Source organism: Gorilla gorilla, chromosome 2 (genome assembly GCF_029281585.2).
Source record: "Gorilla gorilla gorilla isolate KB3781 chromosome 2, NHGRI_mGorGor1-v2.1_pri, whole genome shotgun sequence".
Lineage (NCBI taxonomy): Eukaryota > Metazoa > Chordata > Mammalia > Primates > Hominidae > Gorilla > Gorilla gorilla.
Window position 1 is genome coordinate 50,408,514 of NC_086017.1, and position 21,611 is coordinate 50,430,124.

The following is a 21,611-nucleotide window of genomic DNA, read 5'->3' on the forward strand; positions in this document are numbered from 1 at the left end:
CAGGAGAATCACTTGATCCCAAAGGTGGAGGTTGCAGTGAGCCAAGATCGCACCATTGCACTCCACCCTGGGTGACAGAGCAAGACTCTGTCTCAAAAAGAAAAAAAAAGGCACTTGTTCAAGAGTAGGGCTGTCCACAGTTAGACCCTGCTAAGGAATGACTGTTCGTTATCTCAACTCCTAATTACAGGGAGAGAGTGTGGTCTGGCCCCACTCAGATCATATATTCATTCTTGATTAATTCAACTATGGGTGGGGGAGAAGAATTACACAGTATTTACACAGCCATCTGGGACTCACTGCTGTTGGTGAGGAGGGCAGTCAAAGGGGCTGTTGTATGCTGATAGATACTCTACAAAGACCGTACCATGTTGAGCATATACTTCCTAGACTAAGTTCATTTCCCTCAATGCTCCATGCCAGAGGCTCTTAACCCAACTTCCCATTAGAACCACTTGGGGTGTTGTGTTTTTGTTTTTGTTTTTTAATACCAATGCCTAGGCTGAATCCTAGACCAATTATTTCAGAATCTCTGGGAGTAGGTCCCAGGTATCAGTATTTTTTTTTTTAACTCCCTAGGTAATTATAAGGTGATTCTACAAAGAACCACCTTTTTTTTTTTTTTTGAGATGGAGTCTTGCTCTGTCACCCAGGCTGGAGTGCAGTGGCGCGATCTTGGCTCACCGCAACCTCCACCTCCCAGTTTCAAGCAATTCTCCTGCCTTACCCTCCTGAGTAGCTGGGATCACAGGCATGTGCCACCATGCCCAGCTAAATTTTTTTTTGTATTTTTAGTAGAGACAGGGTTTCACCATATTGGCTAGGCTGGTCTCAAACTCCTGACCTCAGGTGATCTGCCTGCCTCAGCCTCCCAGAGTGCTGGGATTACAGGTGTTAGGCACCGCGCCCAGCCAAATAACCACTTTTGTAGACCTTTGCTACTCAAATTGTCACCTGAAGACCAGCAGCATTGGCATCACCTGGGAGATTTATCAGAACTACAAGCTCACTGAATCAAACTCTACTCTTTGACAATGCTACCAGGTGACTTTGTGGACACACTAAGGTTTGAGAAGCATTACTCCAGACCCTGCTCCATGTGTGTGTCTTGGCATCTAATATTGCCAAGAAGAAGTCTGAGGCAGCCTGATTTTGCTTCCTTTTCAGTCTGGAAATTTGCAGAACTTTAAATCTTAAATTTTCGTAATTTCACTAGGATATGTCTTGTTGCTGGTTTTTCCCCATTAAAATTTCCTAGAATTTAGAGAGCACTTTCAGCCTGCAGATTCTCCTCCCTGATGAATGGCTTTTTCCTTCAAGTTTGTCCTATCAGGATTAGAACTAGGGTTAGATTTAAGGACACAACCCATTTTAAGATTATGTTGTCTTTCTAGTATGTATATATTTTTTAAATTGAGGTATCACTGACATACAATAAGCCATGCATAAAGTGTATGATTTGATAAGTTTTGCCATATGTATATGTCTCTCAAAAAATAACACAATCAAGATAACAAACATAATCATACCCCAAAAAGCTTCCTTATGCCCTTTTATAATCTCTCCATTCCAGCCTGCTCCTCTCCTGCCTCCAGCCCCAAGAAACCACCAATCTGTTTTCTTTTACTATAGTTTTCCTTTTCTAGAATTTTATATAAATGCTATCACACAGTATGTACTCTTTTTAAAGTTATTATTTTTTTTGGTGTGATGTCTTTCACACCACAGAATTATTTTGAGATTCACCCATGTTGTTGCATATATATCAGTAGTTCATTCCTTGTTATTACTGAGTAGTATTCCACTGTATGGATATGCCACAATTTAACTCAAATGATGGCCATTTGAATTGTTTCCAGTTTTTGGCTATTATAAATAAAGCTGTTATGAAAATTTGTATGCAAGTCTTTGTAATGTAAGGACATATGTTTTCATTTCTCTTGGGTAAATAACAAGAGTGAAATGGCTAGATAATAAGGTAGGTGTATATTTAATTTTTAAAGAATCTGCAAAGTTTTTCCAAAGAGACTGTGCCATTGTACATTTCCATCAGTATTGTATGGGTTCCACTTCTGATACATCTTTGCCTACACTTGATGTTGTCTCTACTTTTAGCTTTTTTAGTAAGTGTGTAATACTGTTTCACTGCGGTTTTAATTTGCATTTCGCTAATGACTAACAATGTTGAGCATCTTTTCAAATATTTAATTGCTTTCCATATATCTTCGTTGGTGAAGTATCTGTTCAAATCTTTTGCCTATTTTTAAAAATTGGTTTATTTTCTTATGAGTGAGTTTTGAGAGTCCTTTATATATTTTGGAAACAAGTCTTTTATCAAATATTTTCAGTATTTTCTCCCAGTCTGTGGCTTGTCTTTTCATTCTCTAAAAGTATCTTCTGAAAAGCAGAAGATTTAACTTTGATTAAGTCCAATTTATCATGTTTTTTTCCACTGGCTAATACTGTTTAGAATTTGTGGTGTATATGTATGTATGTTTATGTGCACCCACTCATGGTAAATGTTCATTTTAATAGGTTTAGTGAAGGGACAGTATGCACATGTATGTCCTTGTCATACCATTGTTTCTGGAAATCTAATTATTTAAAACAAGTGCTGTGCATAAACTTTAAAGTGAAAATACTATAGATTTTATAAAATGAACTGTTTCTGTGACAGTTAAAATCTCTGTGCTAGGTGGCCCCACAATGGCTCCCAATGGTTCTCATATCCTGGCGTTCAAACCTTGTGTATCTCTTCCCACACTGAATCATGACTAATCTGAGGAGAATGTATTGAGGAAATCATGATGCATGATTTCCAAAACTAGGTCATAAAAGCTTTGGCCTTGGCCTCTTGGATTGCTCACTTTGGGAGAAAGCTACATGCCATGTTGTGAAAACCCTCACATGGGAAGGAACTGACGCTTCCTGCCAACAACCAGCACCCACTTGGCAGCCATGTGAGTAAACTACCTTGGAGGTGGATCCTCCAAACTCAGTCAAGCTTCAGATGACTTCAGCCCCACGTGACACCTGACTGCAACCTCAGCAGAGACCCTCAGCCAGTACCACCCAGCCAAGCTGCTCTTGAATTCTGGGTCCACAGAAACTGTCAAAAGATAACAATGTTTATTGTTTTTAGCCACAAAGCATTAGAGTAGTTTATTATCCAGCAGTAGATACATAATATACTCTCCATGGCAGGACTTGTTTTGGAGGTGGTGGATAAATCTAATTCCTGTGGAAGGAATAACTAAAATCTGTCTCCAGGCTGGGCCGGGACACACATCCCAGTACAGGGCAGGAAAGGGCTCTAAGCCAAATGTTAATAGCTCTTTCGCTAAACTTCGAAAATTGTCCTTAAAAAAAAAAAAAAGCTATTTCCCTAAAGCACGCCACATATTGGAGTCCCAGCAGCACCTATTTTGTGTCTTCAAAAAACACAATTGGAAAACAAAACAATACAAACTCACGAGCACATACTATGTGCCAGGCACAACTGTAAATAATTTACCTATCAATTAACTAATTTAATGAATTAACCCTGAACAGCCTCAAGAGGTTGGTACCACCATCATAATACCCATTTAATAGACAAGGAAACCGGGGCAAAGAAACTTGCTGCATGTCACACAACTAGCAAGCGGTGCAGCTGGGTTTCTGGACCTACGTAGTCCACACACATTCGGCCTTCTTAGTAATGGGTTCGACTTTCCCCACACCCACTTTTCCCACTGCAGCGCACCCACACAATCCAGACAGTTTTGGCGCATGTGAAGGGCGCGATGGTCCCTTCATTATCTGGAAGGACACCCAGAGTGGCAAATGCCAGATAACCACGAATAATACCCAGGATAGTAACCATTCTGTGGCCTGAGCTGGCCAGACGTCATGCCCCGAAGGAGCTACCAGGTGTGGGCGCTGCAGGACCCCTGCCTGGGGCCGCCCGCTCGGGCCCGTGTTGTCTCAGGCAGTAGGGACACTGGCGCTGCCGGCTGGGGTAGGAAACCACAGAGACTGGCAACTTCCCAGGTTCCTAGAGAGGAGGGGCATGGAAAACGCACTTCCGGCGGAGGGTCTCAAGCTTTCCCCGGTGTCGGCGGCAGGTGGAATTTCCACGCTTTATCTGCGCCTGCGCCGCGCGGGATTCGCGGTCCGAGCAGAAGAGGTTCGCGGTCCGGGTAACTGATTGGTTTCCCTGGGGCTTGTTCTGCCTGGTTTTGCAACCCCTTTGCTTTTTGGGGTGAGGAGTTGGCGGAAAGGAGAGGGGCCCAAGTAGCACAGAGGGCATTTGCGGGGTGCGAGGCAGCATCAGTCTCAGCGGTGCTTCTTTATTTTATCTTCAGTTTCACTTCTCCGAACCCTGAGGCAGTGTGTGAAGCTGGGACGCCAGCCATGTTCCAGACCGCTTGGCGCCAGGTGAGTGAGCATCCTCTCCCTCCCTCCCACCCTTTTGATGTCAAGAGAGAGCAGGTGTCACCTCTGCATTCAGATCTTGAGTTGTGTAGGCCAGTGGCTTCCATTGTGCATCTGTCACTATGAGAGGGATGGAGAGGTGAGAATGCCCAAATTAAGACTAGAAAACTAGTGAGTGTGGGGGGATTGGTTGGGATTTGGCATTTGAAGCCAGCTTAAAAATAAAAATTATGAAATGTGGAAATCTGCATTATTACATTCAATAAAGACCCCTTTCACCCTAGTCCCAGGCTTGGAGAAGTATTTACTTCTTCAGTATAGCAATTCTAGTAACTGTTTTGTAGATTCCATTGTATTTTCTACATAGGTCATCTATGAGTAAAGATAGTTTTACTCCTTTCTTTCCAGTCTGGATGCCTTTTATTTTATTTTGTCTTGCCTTACTGCACTGGCTAGAAGCATTATTTCAATATTGAACAGAAGTGGTGAGAGCAGATATCTTTGTCTTATTTATGCTTTTAAGATGAAAGCATTCAATCTTTCACACTGAAGACTGATGTTCACTGTAGGTTTCTTGCTTTTTTGTTTTGTTTTGTTTTGTAAATGTCCTTTATCAGGCATTCTCTTCTAGTACTACTTTGGTGAGAGTTTTTATAGGAATGGATGTTGGATTTTGACAAATGCTTTTTCTGTGTCTATTTAGATGACCATATGGTTTTTTTTGTTGTTGTTTTTTGTTTTTTGTTTTTTTTGAGATGGAGTCTTGCTCTATCGACAGGCTGGAGTGCAGTGGCGCGATCCTGGTTCACTGCACCCTCCACCTCTGGGGTTCAAGCGATTCTCCTGCCTCAGCCTCCCGAGTAGCTGGGACTACAAGCACGCGCCACCACACCCAGCTAATTTTTGTATTTTTAGTAGAGACCAGGTTTCACCATGTTGGCCAGGATGGTCTCGATCCCTTGACCTCGTGATTCCCCCGCCTTGGCTTCCCAAAGTGCTGGGATTACAGGCGTGAGCCACCGTGCCCAGCCTCTCTTTGTTAATGTGGTGAATTACATTATTTTTCTTTCAAATATTAAACCAACTCTGCGGTGAGATAAAACCGACTTCGTCATGGTGTATTATTCTTTTATTAGTACTATATATTGAATTTAATTTGTTAAAATTTTATTTAGAATTTCTGTATCTATGTTTATGAGGTATTGATTTGCAGTTTTCTTTTCTTGTGATGTCTTTGTTCCATAGAATGAGAAATATTCCCTCCTCTTTAATATTTTGGAAGAATTTATGGAGAGTTGACTGCATTTCTTCCTTAAATGTTTGGTAGAATTCAACAGTGAAGCTATCTAGGCATGGAGTTTTCTTTCTGATAAGGTTTTTAAGTACAGTTTTGAGTCCTTTGGTAGATATAGGGGCTACTCTGGTTATCTGTCTCTTTTTATTTATTTATTTTTATTTTTTGACAACGGTTTTCTCTATGTTGCCCAGGCTGACCTCAAATTGGGCTCAAGCGATCCTCCCCGCTCAGCCTCCCAGGTACCTGGGACTACAGGCATGCATCACTATGCCCAGCTTAAATGAGTTTTGGTAACTTGTGCCTTTCAAGGAACTTATCCATTTTATCTAAGTTGTAGAAATTATTCACATAAAGTTGTTCATAATATGTCCTTATCTTTTATTACCTGCAGTGATGTCACTTCTTTTATTACTAATATTAATGATTTGTGTATTCTCTCTTTTTTTCTGGTCACTGGCTAGAGGTTTATGAATTTTATTAATTTTTCTTTAAGAACTAGCTTCTGGTTTCATTACTTTTCTGTTTTATGTCATTAGTTTTCACTTTGATCTTTAATGTCTTTTTTATATTTATTTTGTGTTAAATTTGCTATTCTTTTTCTAGTTTTAAGGGGGAAGCTGAAGTCACAGATTTGAGATCTTTCTTTTTTTTTGTTTTGTAAAATAGGCATTTAGTGCTATACATTTCCTCCCAAGTACCGCTTTAGCATTATCCTGCAAATTCTAGTACATGGTGTTTTCATTTTCATTCAGTTCAAAATACTTTGTACATTCTCTTATGGAAGTGTGTTACTGACTTTACAAATATTTGGGGATTTTCCAGGAGTTCTGTGATATCAAATTTAATTGCATTACAGTTAGAAAACATACTTTGTATGACTTGAATCATTTTGATTTTATTGAGCTTTCTTTTATGGCCCAGAATATGGACTGTCTACCTATCTACATTGTCTTATATGAATTTAGCCACTGTAGCTTTTTTTTTTTTTCTTTTTTCCTTAGAGACAATCTTACTCTGTCTCCCAGGCTGAGTGCAGTGGTGCAATCACAGCTCACTGCAGCCTCCACCTCCCAGGCCTAAGTGATCCTCCCAAGGAGTTGAGACTAAGTTGAGACTACAGGTACAGACCACTGTGCTTGGCTGTCTTCTTTTTCCTAGAGACAAGGTTGCCTAGGCTCGTCTCAGACTCCTAGATGCAAGCCATCCTCCCGCCTCCACCTCCCAAAGTGCTGGGATTACAGGCATGAGCAACCATGCCTGGCGTTACAGTTTTCTTTGGCTAATGTTGTCATGGTATATCTTTTTCTATCCTTTTGCTTTTAATTTATCCCTGTCTTTATATTTAACGTACATTTCTTGAAGGTGGCAGATAGTAGGTTCTTATTTGCTTAAAAGTCCAATATGACAATGTTTGCCTTTTGGGATGTTTAGATTATTTACATTTGATACCATTATTGATATGGCTGGATCTGGGCCTATCATCTTTCTACTTGTTTTCTAATGGTCCCATCTGTTCTTTGTTTCCTTTTATTCTCTTTTTCTATTTTCTTTCTTTTCTTTTTTTTCTTTTGTTTGAGACAGAGTCACTGTGTCACCCAGGCTGGAGTGCAATGGTATGATCTCGGCTCATTGCAATTTCCGCTTTCTGGGTTCAAGCGATTCTTGTGCCCAGCCTCCCACGTAGCTGGGATTATAGGCACACACCACCATGCCTGGCACATTTTTTGTATTTTTAGTAGAGATGGGGTTTCATCATGTTGGCCAGGCTGGTCTCGAACTCTTGGCCTCAAGTGATCTGCCCACCTCAGCTTCTCAAAGTGCTGGGATTACATGCATGAGCCACCGTGCCTGGCTCTTTTTTTTCCATTTTCCATAGGATTAATGGTGTGTAAATATCAGGCATCGTTCTTTTCAGTCTTTCCAAATGATCCTTTCTCTGGCCTTGGTTAGTTTTCCCACACCCATGTACTGATCTGTATTTTGTTGAATACTCTAAAGGGACCTTCTGCTGATAATTGAGATTCCATCTCTATGCAGCCCTCTCCTCTCTGGCATTCTGTCCTATAAACTCAAGCTGCCTTGGTCTCTTCAGACTCTACAAGGAAATATGCCAGGTTCTGCCTCAGTTCTCCCTTCCTGTGTTGCAGCCTGGAAATTCCTCAGGGTAGTAGCTTAGGGAATTATAGGGCTCACTTCTTTTCTTTTCTGTTTCTCAGGGGTTGTTGTCGTTTTTTGCATGATATCTTGAAAATTGTTTTATATAATTTGTCTGGTTATTTTGTTTCAGGCAGGAGGGGAAATCCAGCCCCCGTGATTCCACCTAGATAAGAACTGGAAGTTTTCCCTTAGCATTTTTTTTTTTTTGAGACAGTCCCACTGTCACCCATGCCAGAGTACAGTAGCACGATCACGGCTCACTGTAGCCTCAACCTCCCCTAGGCTCAGGTGATCCTCCCACCTCAGTCTCCCGAGTAGCTGGGAGCATCACCTTGCATGGCTAATTTTTGCATATTTTGTAGAGACGGGGTTTCACCATGTTGCCCAGGCTGGTCTCAAACTTCTGAGCTGAAGCAATCTTCTCACCTTGGCCTCCCAAGGGGCTGGGATTACAGGTGTAATCTGTAATCCCTGCATTTTCAAAAACATTACCCTTTTACTTTTGGTGTTTAGTCTGTTGCCATCTCGACTTCCCAGTCTTCGTGTGTGTTGTTTTTCCTTCTCTGAAAGCCTGTAGGATCTGTTGTGTATTCTCATTTTTCTGAGATGTCTCAGTTACATGCCTATGTGTAGATATTTTTCATTCATTGTCCTAAATACTTTGTTGGTCCTTCCTTCTCTATGTTGCTTTTAAGGAGATAGAATATTTTACCAAGTTATAAACAACAGTGCACATTTACAAAACCCTTAGCTCATCCTTAGTTCTGTGGTGTGAATTGGGCCCCTTTTTGTTTGCTTCCCCTTCTGCCAGAAGTTGAGTTTCATCTTTGTCTGCTTTTCTAGTCTAGTTATCATTCATTCTCTTTCTGCCTTCTGAAATTCTGTTTATACCTCTAGTTGGCTTTGATTCTTCTCTCTCTCTCTCTTTTTTTTTTGAGACAGGGTCTCACTCTGTCACCCAGGCTGGCGTACAGTGGTGCAAACACAGCTCACTGCAGCCTCGACCTCCCCAAGCTCAGGTGATCCTCCCATCTCAGCCTCCCAGGTAGCTGGGACTGCAGGCATGCACCACCACACTTGGCGAATTTTTGTATTTTTTGTAGAGACGGGATTTCACCCTGTTGGCAACATCGCCAGGCTGGTCTCAAGCCATCCGCCTGCCTTGGCCTCCCAAAGTGCTAGGATTACAGGCGTGAGCCACTGTGCCTAGCCTGCTTTGACTCTTCTCTTGGGCTATTATGTTACTATCACTCTAATGGGGTTAGGGAGAGAGTGAAGATCAGTACAAAAGTGTTATTCACTATGTTTATACAGATGTCCCCTGTGCATGTGCACACAAAACCCACACTGGGGAAAGGAGCCCAGAGGAACAGATGGGCACACAGAGCAGGGCACAGTGGAGGCAAGCAGAGATCAGCAGATGAAAATAGAGCTGTTTGCTGGGGATAACCACAAAGGGGTGCAGTAACCCTTGGACTCCCCTGTTGGTGCGGGCAAAGATGGCTGAGGGCTGGCCTCATGGTGGAGTGCTGGATAACTGTCCTTGGCAATACCACTAGACCCAGTAGATCTCTGCCCCACTACTTAGCCTGGTCCTCTGCCCTCACACAGGGTTTGAGCAGGAACTTGTTGTTTTAGGAACCAGTGACCTTTGAGGATGTGGCTGTGTACTTCACCCAGAATGAATGGGCCAGCCTGGACTCTGTGCAGAGGGCCCTGTACAGGGAAGTGATGCTGGAGAATTATGCAAATGTGGCTTCCCTGGGTAAGACATTTCTTCTTGTTTTTGGCCTCTGCCCTTTGAGCGTCCTGGCTTCTTTATTCCTTAGAACTTTGTGGGGTTTCTTTTTTTCTTTTTTTCTTTCTTTCTTTTTTTTTTTTGAGACAAGAGTCTCCCTCTGTCGCCCAGGCTGGAGTGCAATGGCGCAATCTCGGCTCACTACAACCTCCACCTCCCAGGTTCAAGCGATTCTTCTGCCTCAGCCTCCAAAGTAGCTGGGATTACAGGTGGGCGCCACCACACCCGGCTAATTATTGTATTTTTAGTAGAGATGGGGTTTCTCCATGTTGGCCAGGCTGGTCTCGAACTCCTGGCCTCAAGCGATCCTCCTGCCTCAGCCTCCCAAAGTGCTGGGAAGACATGTGTGAGCCACCGCTCCTGGCAGGAGAACTTTGTGGGGTTTCTAATAACTCTCTGTTGCCCTGAAGGCTGAGCTGCCTGGAAGTTTCTGGGTGGAGAGAGCCCTGCGTTCCCAGGTTTTGAAATCACCTGTCCCTCCAACCCTGGGAGGGGCTATACCCAAAACATGGGGGGAAAGGAGCTCTGGGGAGCACAGCAAAGCCCCTTGTGTCTTCCAAGTTCTCTGAAGAAAACTTGAGATTCCCTTATGTGAGCGTGGGATTATTCTGGGACTCTGTGCCACTTTGTGGGAAATTTCTGTCCTCCAGCAGCATAGATTAAGTTTCTCCCTGACTCACCTTGTCTCGCACTACCTGGCTCAGCAGATAAAGATAAAGGGGGCTGCAAGAGGATCCTGGTTCCTGATTCCCCTTACCTTTTCCTGTTTCTTTCTCCCTGGGCAGCATTCCCATTCATCACGCCTGTTCTGGTCTCCCAGCTGGAGCAAGGGGAACTGCCATGGGGCCTCGATCCCTGGGAACCTATGGGCAGGGAGGCTCTCAGAGGTATCTGTCCAGGTGAGCATGAGAACCCACTAGCTGCCTTTTTGGCTTGGCTTGCTTTCTTGTTTTCACATTTCATTGTGCAAGTGTTTCTTCTCTTGGGAGACTGTTTTTGTTCCTGTGGAATCATTACATGTGATTCTCTGAGTTCATGGTGGTAGCCTACCTCAACTGGGGAAGGGCCAGTCTCTTTTAAGACAGGAATGACTGTAAGATTTCTTTGCATATTCGTCTTTGCCTGTCCTCCTCACAACCTGCCAAGGGAGACTGTCTGATTGGGCAGCACTTAAACCAGCTCATTTCTTCTCTGTCACATGAAAACATTTTATTTTTCTGCCAGTTTGTTTTTGCAAAGATGAGGATGTCAGCCACCTTTGGAGGAAAATAGGCTTCTGGCAACATGGCTGGCTATCTGCATATCATAGGCTACATTGTTTAAGCACTGACTTAAAGAATAAAAGGTTTGTTTTTATAATGGAAATGTTCAAATATATGCAAACACCAGCATAATGCACTCCATGTATCCTTCCTCCAGCTTCAACAGTCACCAATATCCTTTGATTCTTATTTCATCTTTCCCCCACAGATACTTAAAAAAATTTCTGAAGCAAAATTTATTGTAAATTAAAGGTGAATAACTTCCTCACTTCGATGGCTATTGATATAAGAATTAAAAATAGGCTGGGCATGGTGGCTCATACCTGTAATCTCAGCATTTTGGGAGGCCGAGGCAGGTGGATCACTTGAGGCCAGGAGTTCGAGACCAGCTTGGCCAACATGACAAAACCCCGTCTCTACTAAAAAAAAAAAATATATATATATATATATGGCCGGGTGTGGTGGTTCATGCCTGTAATCCCAGCACTTTGGGGGGCCGAGGTGGGTGGATCACCTGAGGTCAGGAGTTCAAGACCAGCCTGGCCAACATGGTGAAACTCCATCGCTACTAAAAATACAAAATATTAGCATGGACGTGGTAGCATGTGCCTGTAATCCTGGCTACTCAGGAGGCTGAGGCAGGAGAATCGGTTGAACCTGGGGAGTGGAGGTCGCAGTGAGCTGAGATCATACCATTGCACTCCAGCCTGTGGGCAGCAAGCCACCCAGGTGCCAAGGCAAGAGACTGAGGGCACAAGCTGTTCCAGTATAATAAAGAAAATATATAGAATAAGAATAATTATGCTAGAAATAGATTATAGATATGATTATATATTAATATTATTAATCATTAGTTTGTAGCATTACTCTTTATTCCAATATTATAATAATCTCTGTTCTACAATTATAACCTAGGAAAAACCAGGCCATACAGAGATAGGAGCTGAAGGGACACTGTGAGAAGTGACCAGAAGACAAGAGTGTGAGCACTCTGTCAAGCCGGGACAGGGCCACTAGAGGGCTCCTTGGTCTAGCGGTAATGCCAGTGACTGGGAGGGCACCCCTTACTTAGCAGACCTTGGTCTAGCAGTAGCGCCAGTGCCTGGGAAGGCACCCGTTACTTAGCAGACCGGGAAAGGGAGTCTCCCTTTCCCCGGGGGAGTTAGAGAAGACTGCTCCACCACCTCTTGTGGAAGGCCTGACATCAGTCAGGCCCACCCGCAGCCATCCAGAGGCCTAACCATCTCCCTGTGATGCTGTGCTTCAGTGGTCACGCTCCTGGTCCACTTTCATGTTCTGCCCTGTACACCTGGCTCTGCCTTCTAGAAGAAATAATGATGTAAGCTGTCCCCTCTCTCTCTCCGCCTCGGCTACCAAATAGGGAAGGGCCCCCTGTCTGGTGGACATGTGACTCGTGTGACCTTACCTATCATTGGAGATGACTCTCACTCCATACCCTGCCCCTTTGCCTTGTACATAATCAATAACAGCACGGCCAGGCATTCAGGGCCACTACCAGTCTCCGCATCTTGGTGGTAGTGGTTCCCCGGGCCCAGCTGTCTTTTCTTCTATCTCTTTGTCTTGTGTCTTTATTTCTACCATCTCTCGTCTCTGCACATGAGGAGAAAAACCCAGAGGCCCAGTAGGGCTGGACCCTACACCAGCCTGAGTGACAGAGCGAGACTCTGTCTCAAAAAAACCCAAAAACATCAAAAATTAGCTGGGTATGGTGGTGTGCACCTGTAGTACCAGCTCCTGGGGAGGCTGAAGCATGAGAATCACTTGAACCCAGGAGGTGGAGGTTGCAGTGAGCCAAGATTGCACCACCACACTCCAGCCTGGGTGACACAGCGAGACTCTATCTCAAAAATAAATAAATAAATACATAAAACATAGTATATTTTTAAATCTTTCTTATTCTGCTTCACCCCTTCTCTGCCTGTGAAAATTTTCTGTGCTCTTCTGCAGAGAATGCCCATTACTGATCCACTCCCAAGTCTTGAGTTTAAGTTGTACCTTTCTGGATGTGACCTCAGGACCCTACGTCATCTGAGTAAAAATATTTTCTAAACAATTTTTTGTGAATGCATGCAGGCTGAAGATTTTACTTAGTCTGCAAAAGGTTTTGATAGTGGATGGAATATTTCTCTTTGGTTTTCCCTTATTACCATGTGAGTTTAGTAGTTCACTTTTCAAACTGTTGTATTAAACACATGCACAACCTATGAGACCTTTTAGGAAAAATGGCAAGCATCGTTACCAGGCCCTCTTTGGGACTTACATTCACTCTTGGAAGAGTTCTTCACATTTCCAGTGCTTTTTGGTTTTAAAGGCAAGCCTCCAAACCTTCCTTTCTCCTGGATGCTGTGGTGGTTGCCATGCATGGCGTCCTCAACCACTGCATGGGAGCCTGCTGCTTTACTAGAGCCAGCTTGATGGTAGAGATCAGCTCTCTTTTCAAGGTTATGACATGCATGATGTCTTTTAACAAGCATCTCTTAAGGAATCTCAGCCTGTGGGACCTGTTGTAGTGCTTGAACTGCTCAGCCTGCCCCTTCTCTAATCTTGGGAGTCTTCCTCTCACTTATGCATTTCCATTTGTTACTTTTTTTATGTTTGCATCTTTATCCACCTCATTCATTTTTCTCTTAGTCTTTCTGCCCTAATTAACAGTCTTTGCAGTTTTCTGGTTTTCACACTGTTTATGGGAATGCCTCCCGGCCTTGCTTGCCTCCCGTCTCATAGAGTTTTCATGTCCCTTGCAGGGCTCTGTTGTGTGGTGATCTTAGGCAGCCATCTTGTGAGCATATTAGAAAATATCCATATACTCAGGGCAAATTAGAACCACTTGATTCTGTTTCTTCTTCAGCACAGATATTGTGTGTGTGTGTGTGTGTGTGTGTGTGTGTGTGTGATATCAGGGACTGACACTTGTATTTTCTTTTTGTGATAGGGGATGAGGCCAGAACTGAGAAGGAAGGATTAACTCCAAAGGATCATGTGTCCAAAGAAACAGAGTCCTTCAGACTGATGGTGGGGGGCCTGCCAGGGAATGTTTCCCAGCACCTTGACTTTGGGAGCAGCCTAGAGCAGCCCCAAGGTCATTGGATAATTAAGACAAAGTCAAAGAGGAGACATTTCACAGATACATCAGCCAGGCACCATGAGGCCTATGCGGTCAAGAATGGAGAGAAGTTTGAGAAATTAGGAAAAAATATTAGTGTCAGCACACAACTCACTACAAATCAGACAAATCCTAGTGGTCAGATATCTTATGAATGTGGACAATGTGGCAGATATTTCATTCGAATGGCAGACTTCCACCGACATGAGAAATGTCACACTGGTGAAAAGTCTTTTGAATGCAAAGAATGTGGAAAATACTTCAGATATAACTCATTACTTATTCGGCATCAGATAATTCACACTGGAAAGAAACCATTTAAATGTAAAGAATGTGGAAAAGGTTTAAGTTCAGACACAGCCTTGATTCAGCATCAGAGAATCCACACTGGAGAAAAGCCCTATGAATGTAAGGAGTGCGGCAAGGCCTTCAGTAGCAGCTCTGTCTTCCTCCAGCACCAGAGGTTCCACACTGGGGAGAAGCTCTATGAATGTAACGAATGTTGGAAAACTTTCAGTTGTAGCTCAAGTTTCACTGTCCATCAGCGAATGCACACTGGGGAGAAACCTTATGAATGTAAAGAGTGTGGAAAACGATTAAGCTCCAACACAGCCTTGACTCAGCATCAGCGAATTCACACTGGGGAGAAGCCCTTTGAATGTAAGGAGTGTGGGAAGGCATTCAATCAGAAAATAACCCTGATTCAGCACCAGCGAGTTCACACTGGCGAGAAACCTTATGAGTGTAAAGTGTGTGGTAAAACCTTCAGCTGGTGTGGAAGATTCATTCTGCATCAGAAACTACACACTCAGAAGACACCTGTGCAAGCATAGGGCTATCCATAGTTAGGCCCACTGTGCCTCTCCTTTTTTCTCTTTATTTTCATGCTTTTTATCAGTGTCCTCGCTGTCCTTCCTCGGTAGACACTTGGCTTTCATCATGAAATCTTCCTTAAGTTTTTTGAACCTGTTTCCCCAACATGAAGTCTCTTTATGGTTAGAGAAGACCAAAAAACAAACAAACAAACTTAGAAACATAAAAGGAAATGTAAGTTTCCAGATTTAAAGGACATGCTGGGTGCCCAGCAGGATGGATTCAAGGGAAACCTACATTAAGGAAAATTGCTGTGAATTATGAAAACACCAAGTTTGAATAAGAGGATCATGGAGAAAAAATGAGACCCTAAAAAGTTTCTAGAGAGAGAAAACAAAAGATCAGAAATGAAAGTGGGGCCAGGCGCGGTGGCTCGTGCCTGTAATCCCAGCACATTGGGAGGCCGAGGCGGGTGGATTATGAGGTCAGGAGTTCGAGATCAGCCTGCCCAATATGGTGAAACCCCGTCTCTCCTGAAAAAAAAAAAAAAAATACAAAAATTAGCCAGGCATGGTGGCGCATGCCTGTAATCCCAGCTACTAGAGAGGCTGAGGCAGGAGAATCACTTGAATCCCTGAGGCAGAGGTTGCAGTGAGTTGAGATCGCACTACTGCACTCCAGCCTGGGTGACAGAGTGAGACTTTGTCTCAAAAACAGTAAAAAATGAAAATGGCATTAGATTTTTCAACAGCAACCTTCAAAGTCAGATGACAATGTGTATGCCTTCAGACTTCTCATGGAAAATGTTTTCCCCTGCAATTCTATACTCCGAAGTATAAGTATAGAATAAAGGCATTTCAGACCCTTTAAATCTGAAATCTTTATCTCCCATGCATCCTTTCTCATATGTGCAACACTACACAAGGAGTAAACCAGTAAATAAAAAGACAGATATATGGATTCCCTATTGCAGTACGTATGTCAGAAGTCTCCTAAATTCAAAAACGGGCCCTGTCCATGGGGAGCCAAATGCATCTTGGAAGACATTCCTAGTAGGGTGCAAACTTCCAGAGACCTATCTCAGGTTCAGTGTCCACCCACCCTACTTATTCTTCAGTTTGTCTTCACTAGACAGTTGTACTCTGTGCCTTTGCAAAAGTCAGGATGTATATACTCTGAGTCAGGTGCAAGGCACCATTTGTCTTAAATTTATTCTTACTGCTGTTTCAAGTGACCTCAAAGCAGGCAGCATTTTCTTGCAATTCCATCTAGTTATTTTTTATGATCATGGAAGAACCTACCATTATTGCTGTTACCTGTGGAAATGAGGGAAGATGTAAATGTGTTAGGTTTTAGCATCCCCTCTGGCAGCCAGCTTGATTGTGCCCGTTGCAGGAAGCAGAGAGTAGTGATTAATAATACAGAGCCAGGCAGACTTTGGTTTGAGTCCAGGTGTTTGTCCTTGGTTAAGTTACAAAAACTGCACTAGTTTCCTTATCTGTAAAATGAGGATGACAGTTATCTACCTCATAGGTTTGTGTTGGGGATTAAATGCATTAATATTTGTAGAAGTGTTTCAAACAGTGACTACATATAATAAAAATATTACCTATTATTGGCCGGGCACAGTGGCTCATGCCTGTAATCCCAGCACTTTGGGAGGCTGAGGTGGGCGGATCACAAGGTCAGGAGATCAAGACCATCCTGGCTAACACACTGAAACCCTGTCTCTACTAAAAGTATAAAAAATTAGCTGGGCGTGGGGTGACATGCGCCTGTAGTCCCAGCTACTTGGGAGGCTGAGGCAGGAGCCCGGGGAGGCAGAGGTTGCAGTGAGCCAAGATCATGCCACTGCACTCCAGCCTGGGCGACAGATTGAGACTCCATCTCAAAAAAAAAAAAAAAATTATTACCTATTATTATAATCCTATTGGTAAGTTTTGACTTATCAATATACTAGTGAAACAATTATCACAGTTCAAGATAATAATCAGCCACCACCCCAAAACTTTGCTTGTACCCCTCCATAATCCCTTCTTCTTGGCCCTTCACAGGCAACCACTGGTTTGCTTTCTGTCACTTGGATTAATTTTCCTTTATTTTTTGGTCTGGTGTCTTTCACTCAGCATAATTACTTTGAGATTCACCCATGTTGTTGCATATATATCAATAGTTCATTCCTTTTTATTGCTGAGTAGTATTCCACTGTATGGATATGCCATAGTTTGTTTATTCATTGACCTGTTGATGGCCATTTGGGTTGTTTTCAGTTTTTGGCTATTACAAATAAAGCTGCTATGAACATTTGTGTCCACATCTTTGTAAGAATATATGCTTTCGTTTATCTTGATACCAGGAGTGGAATGGCTAGGTCATTAGGTAGATTGGTATAGATTAAACATTTTAAATTTTTATTATGTTTTTATTTTTTAGAGGTTGGTGGGGGGCAGTTCTTGCTTTGTTGTTCAGGCTGGACTCAAACTCCTGGGCTCAGGGTATCCTCCTGCCTCAGTCCCCCGTCCTACTCTTAGTAGCTGGGACTACAGGTGTGCACCACCATACCCTATTTAACATTTTGAGAATCTTCAAAACTGTTTTACGAAAGAGGTTGTGCCATTGTACATTTCCACTTGCATTGTATGACAGTTGTACTTCCAATACATCTATGCCTACACTTGATGTCAGTTTTTAAAATTTTAGCTATTCTAATTGTTTAATGCTATCCCATTGTGATTTTAATTTGCATTTCTCTAATGACTATTGTGCTTATTTGTGTGCCATATAACTTATTTGATGAAGTGTCTGCTCATATTTTTTGCCCATGTTTTTATTGTGTTGTTTTTGTTTTATTAATCTTTGAGAGGTCATTATTTATTGTGGATACAAGTCTTTTTCAGATATGTGATTTTTAAATATTTTCTTCTAGCCTGTGGTTTGCCTTTTCATTCTCACAATGGTGTCTTTTTTTTTTTTTTTTTTTTTTTGAGATGGGGTCTCACTCTGTTACCCAGGCTGGAGTGCAGTACCACCATCTTGGCTTACTGCAACCTTTGCCTCCCAGGTTCAAGTGATCCTCCCACCTCATCCTCCCGAGTAGCTGGGATTACAGGTGCACATCATGACAGTGTCTTTTAAAGAGCAGAAGACATTAATATGCATGAAATCCAATTTATCAGTTTTTTATTTTTAAATAGAGATGAGGTCTCACTATGTTGCACAGGCTGGTCTTGAACTCCTGGGCTCAAGCAAGCCTCTTGCCTTGACCTCCCAAAGTGCTGGAATTATAGGCGTGAGCCACTGTGAGTAGCCTGTTTTTTTTAATGGATCATGGTTTCAGTGTCAAATCTAAGACATCTTTGCTGTACCCACATTTGCAAAGATTTTTTTCCTAAAGTTTTCCCTTTAGAAGTTTTATAGTTTTTGTGGTTTTTTTTTTTTTTTTTTTTTGACAGAGTCTCACTCTGTTGCCCAGGCTTGAGTGCAGTGGCAGGATCTCAATGAGTGCAGCTTCGGAGGTTGCTTACTGCAACCTCCACCTCCTAAGTTCAAGCGATTCTCCAGCCTCAGCCTCCTGAGTAGCTGGGATTACAGGCATGTGCCACCATGCCCAGCTAATTTTTGTATTTTTAGTAGAGATGGGGTTTTGCCATGTTGGCCAGGCTGGTCTCGAAATCCTGACCTTAAGTGATCTGCCCACCTCGGCCTCCCAAAGTGCTGGGATTACAGGTGTGAACCATCGCACCTGGCCAGAAGTTTTATAGTTTTAGGTTTTACATTTAATTCTATCATCTATTGAGTTAATTTTTGTCTGAGGCATGGATCCAAGTTTTTTTCTTTTTCTTCATATAAGTATCCTATTGTAGCACCATTTTTTTCTTTTTTAAGAGATGGGTCTCACTATGTTGCACAAGCTGAAGTGCAGTGCTATTCACAGGCATGATTACAGTGTACTGTACCCTTGAATTCCTGGTCTCAAGTGACCCTCCTGCCTCAGCCTCCTGAGTAGCTGGGACTACAAGTCTGTGCCACTATTGCCTGGCCTGTAACACCATTTTTTGAAAAAAGTTCCCCCACTGAATTGCCTTTGTACCATTGTTGTGAAGCAGAAGTCCATATATGTGTGGGTCTATATCTAGATACTGTTCCATTGATCTGTTTGTCTGTCTTGATGCCATTAAGGCACTGCCTTTATTATTATAGTTATCTAATAAGTGTTGAAATCTAATAAGTGTTGAAGTCATATAGTGTTAGTTCTCTAACTTTGTTCTTTGTCAAGGTGTTTTGGCCATTAGAGGTCCTTTGCATTTCCATATGAATTTTAGAATCAGTTTTTCACTTTCTACAAAACACCTCCTGGGAGTTTGATTGGGATTGCATTGAATATAATGACCAATTTATGGAGAATTGACAAATATACAGAGTCTTTTGACCCATGGACATGGTAGATCTCCCCATTTATTTAGATATTTATTAATTTCCTTCAGCAATGTTTTGTAATTTTTACTGTGCAGATCTTTCACACTTTTCCTCAGATGCATCTAAAAATTTCATCTTTTTCATGTATAAGTACTTAATAACTTATGATACTTGTAATAATAAACAGTAAATTTCCAGTTTTTGCTGACATATAGAAATATAATTGGTATTTATATATTAACCGCATATCCTTCAACCTTGCACAACTCACTTATTGGTTCTAGTAACGTTTTATAGATTCCACAGGATTTTCTAACATTGAGAATCGTGTTGGCAAATAACAGTTTTACTTCTTCCTTTCAAATTCTGGATGCTTTTTTATTTCTTGCCTTATTGCAGTGGCTAGTGGGTGGGGAAAGTGTGTTTTTAGGGAGAGCTAATCTCTCTGGCATTGATCAGGTGAGAGACATTCAGCTCCAGAGAGTTTAATTTTGCTGTTACGTGAACTGACTCACAATTGCAAAGTCTGAAGTTTCCCATATCTTTTGGTTCACTTTTGCCCTTTAGCTTCCTCTAGGCAGCACTGCCTATAGTTTGCTTCTGTTGAGGCTGTTCTGGAAAAGAATGGGCCTCTTGTAGCATGGTCCCAATTTTCTCTGACTGCTCATGATTCCTGTCATGGTCCCAACCTGGGGATTTTAGGCACTTAATCTTGCCTACCAAAACTTTCATCTCTTCTCTCTGCACCATAATACCAAATGGAGGAGTTACGTGTCCAATCTTGTTCCCTCTAGTTAATTCAAGTTAGAACTAATTGTAATAACTGTCTGATACTCTAGAGTTTGTGGTGTAAAAATGTGTACATGTATGTACACCAATATATGTGTGTCCATTTCTCTAGATTCATGGTAGATACTCTTTTTGATAGGCTTAGAGAAGGGGGCAGTGTATAAATATATGTTCTAATGCTATTGTTCTTGGAAATCTAATTCATCTATTTAAAACAATTGTGCTTCATAAATGTTACAATAAAAGTACTATAGATTATAGAAAGGACCGTTTCTGTGGTAGGTAAAAAATGTTTAGCCAGCTCCCAAAATGGTCCCCAGTGATTCTCATTCTGGCATTCACACCCTTGTGTATCCAACACTGAATCATGACTGGCCTGTGATGATAGTATATTGAGGAAATGACAGAGTGTGACTTCCAAAGCTAGGACATAAATGATATTGCCACTTCTGCCTTGACCTCTTGGGTTACTCACCTGAGATGGAAGTGGAAGTCTGCTCCTGTGTTGTGAGGATACTCAGCCATGTACAGATACCCAGTGTGCGAAGGGAGGCTTCTTTTTCTTTTCTTTTTTTTTTTTTGAGACAGTCTTGCTCTATATCCCGGGCTGGAGTGCAGTGGTGGGATCTTGGCTCACTGCAACCTCCGCCTCCTGGGTTCAAGTGATTCTCCCACCTCAGCCTCCCAAGTAGCTGGGGTTACAGGTGCCTGCCACCAAGCCCAGCTAATTTTTGTATTTTTAGTAGAGACAGGGTTTCGCCATGTTGGCCAGGGTGGCCTCAAACTCCTGACCTCAGGTGATCTGCCTGCCTTGGCCTCCCAAAGTGCTGGGATTACAGGTCTGAGCCACTGCACCCGGCGCAGGAAGGGAAGTTTCACACTAATAGCTGGCATCTATGTGCCAACCATGTGAGTGAGTTACCTTTGAGGCAAATCCCCAGCCTCAGTCCAACTTTCAAGTGACTGCAGTCCCAGGTGACACCTGACTAGACCCTCATGAGAGATCCCAAGCCAGTACCATCCAGCCAAGCCACTCCCGAATTCCTCATCCACAGAACCTTTTTTTTTTTTTCCTTTTTCTCTTTTTAGGACTGACTGACCTATGTTCACTGGTTCATAGAAACTTTAAGAGATAATAAGTGTGTTTTGTTTTCAGCCATAAGGTTTTAGGGTGATTTGTTATGCAGCAGTAGATACCTAAGATACTCTCCATAATAGGACTTCATAAGTCAGTCAAATTCTTAAGAAAGGAATAACAAATCCAAGAAGTGGGACCCCTGTAATAAAGCAATATATCTAGATATCCAGGATCATTTTTTATCTTTTAGTGGCGGGAGACCAATTCCCCTTTATAGCATGGAAATGCTTGGTGGTGAGGAGCCTGGTATCTGGAACTGTGTTCAGGAGAAGTTATCAGCGTGATTAAAGTAAAACAAAGTCTGGGCTGGGCGCGGTGGCTCACGCCTGTAATCCCCAGCATTTTGGGAGGCCGAGGCTCACGGATCACAAGGTCAGGAGATCGACACCATCCTGGCTAAC

The 21,611-nt window shown here is 42.6% G+C and overlaps 1 protein-coding gene across 4 annotated transcripts; it reads left to right on the forward strand.

The window, feature by feature from the left end:
- Positions 1 to 645: 645 nt before the first annotated feature.
- ZNF620 (zinc finger protein 620) lies at positions 646 to 15,827 on the forward strand. 4 transcript variants are annotated; one of them, XM_004033910.5, is made up of 5 exons: positions 646 to 4,181; positions 4,347 to 4,419; positions 9,509 to 9,635; positions 10,454 to 10,567; positions 13,884 to 15,827. In XM_004033910.5, exons 1-5 carry the CDS (start codon positions 3,892 to 3,894, stop codon positions 14,885 to 14,887), a joined length of 1,608 nt encoding a protein of 535 aa, XP_004033958.5. In that variant the 5' UTR covers positions 646 to 3,891; the 3' UTR covers positions 14,888 to 15,827. The 4 variants fall into 4 exon arrangements, with proteins under 4 accessions (XP_004033958.5, XP_055237311.2, XP_055237312.1 ...); XM_055381337.2 differs by having other exon boundaries at positions 4,057 to 4,168; XM_055381338.2 differs by having other exon boundaries at positions 4,125 to 4,243.
- Positions 15,828 to 21,611: the final 5,784 nt, after the last annotated feature.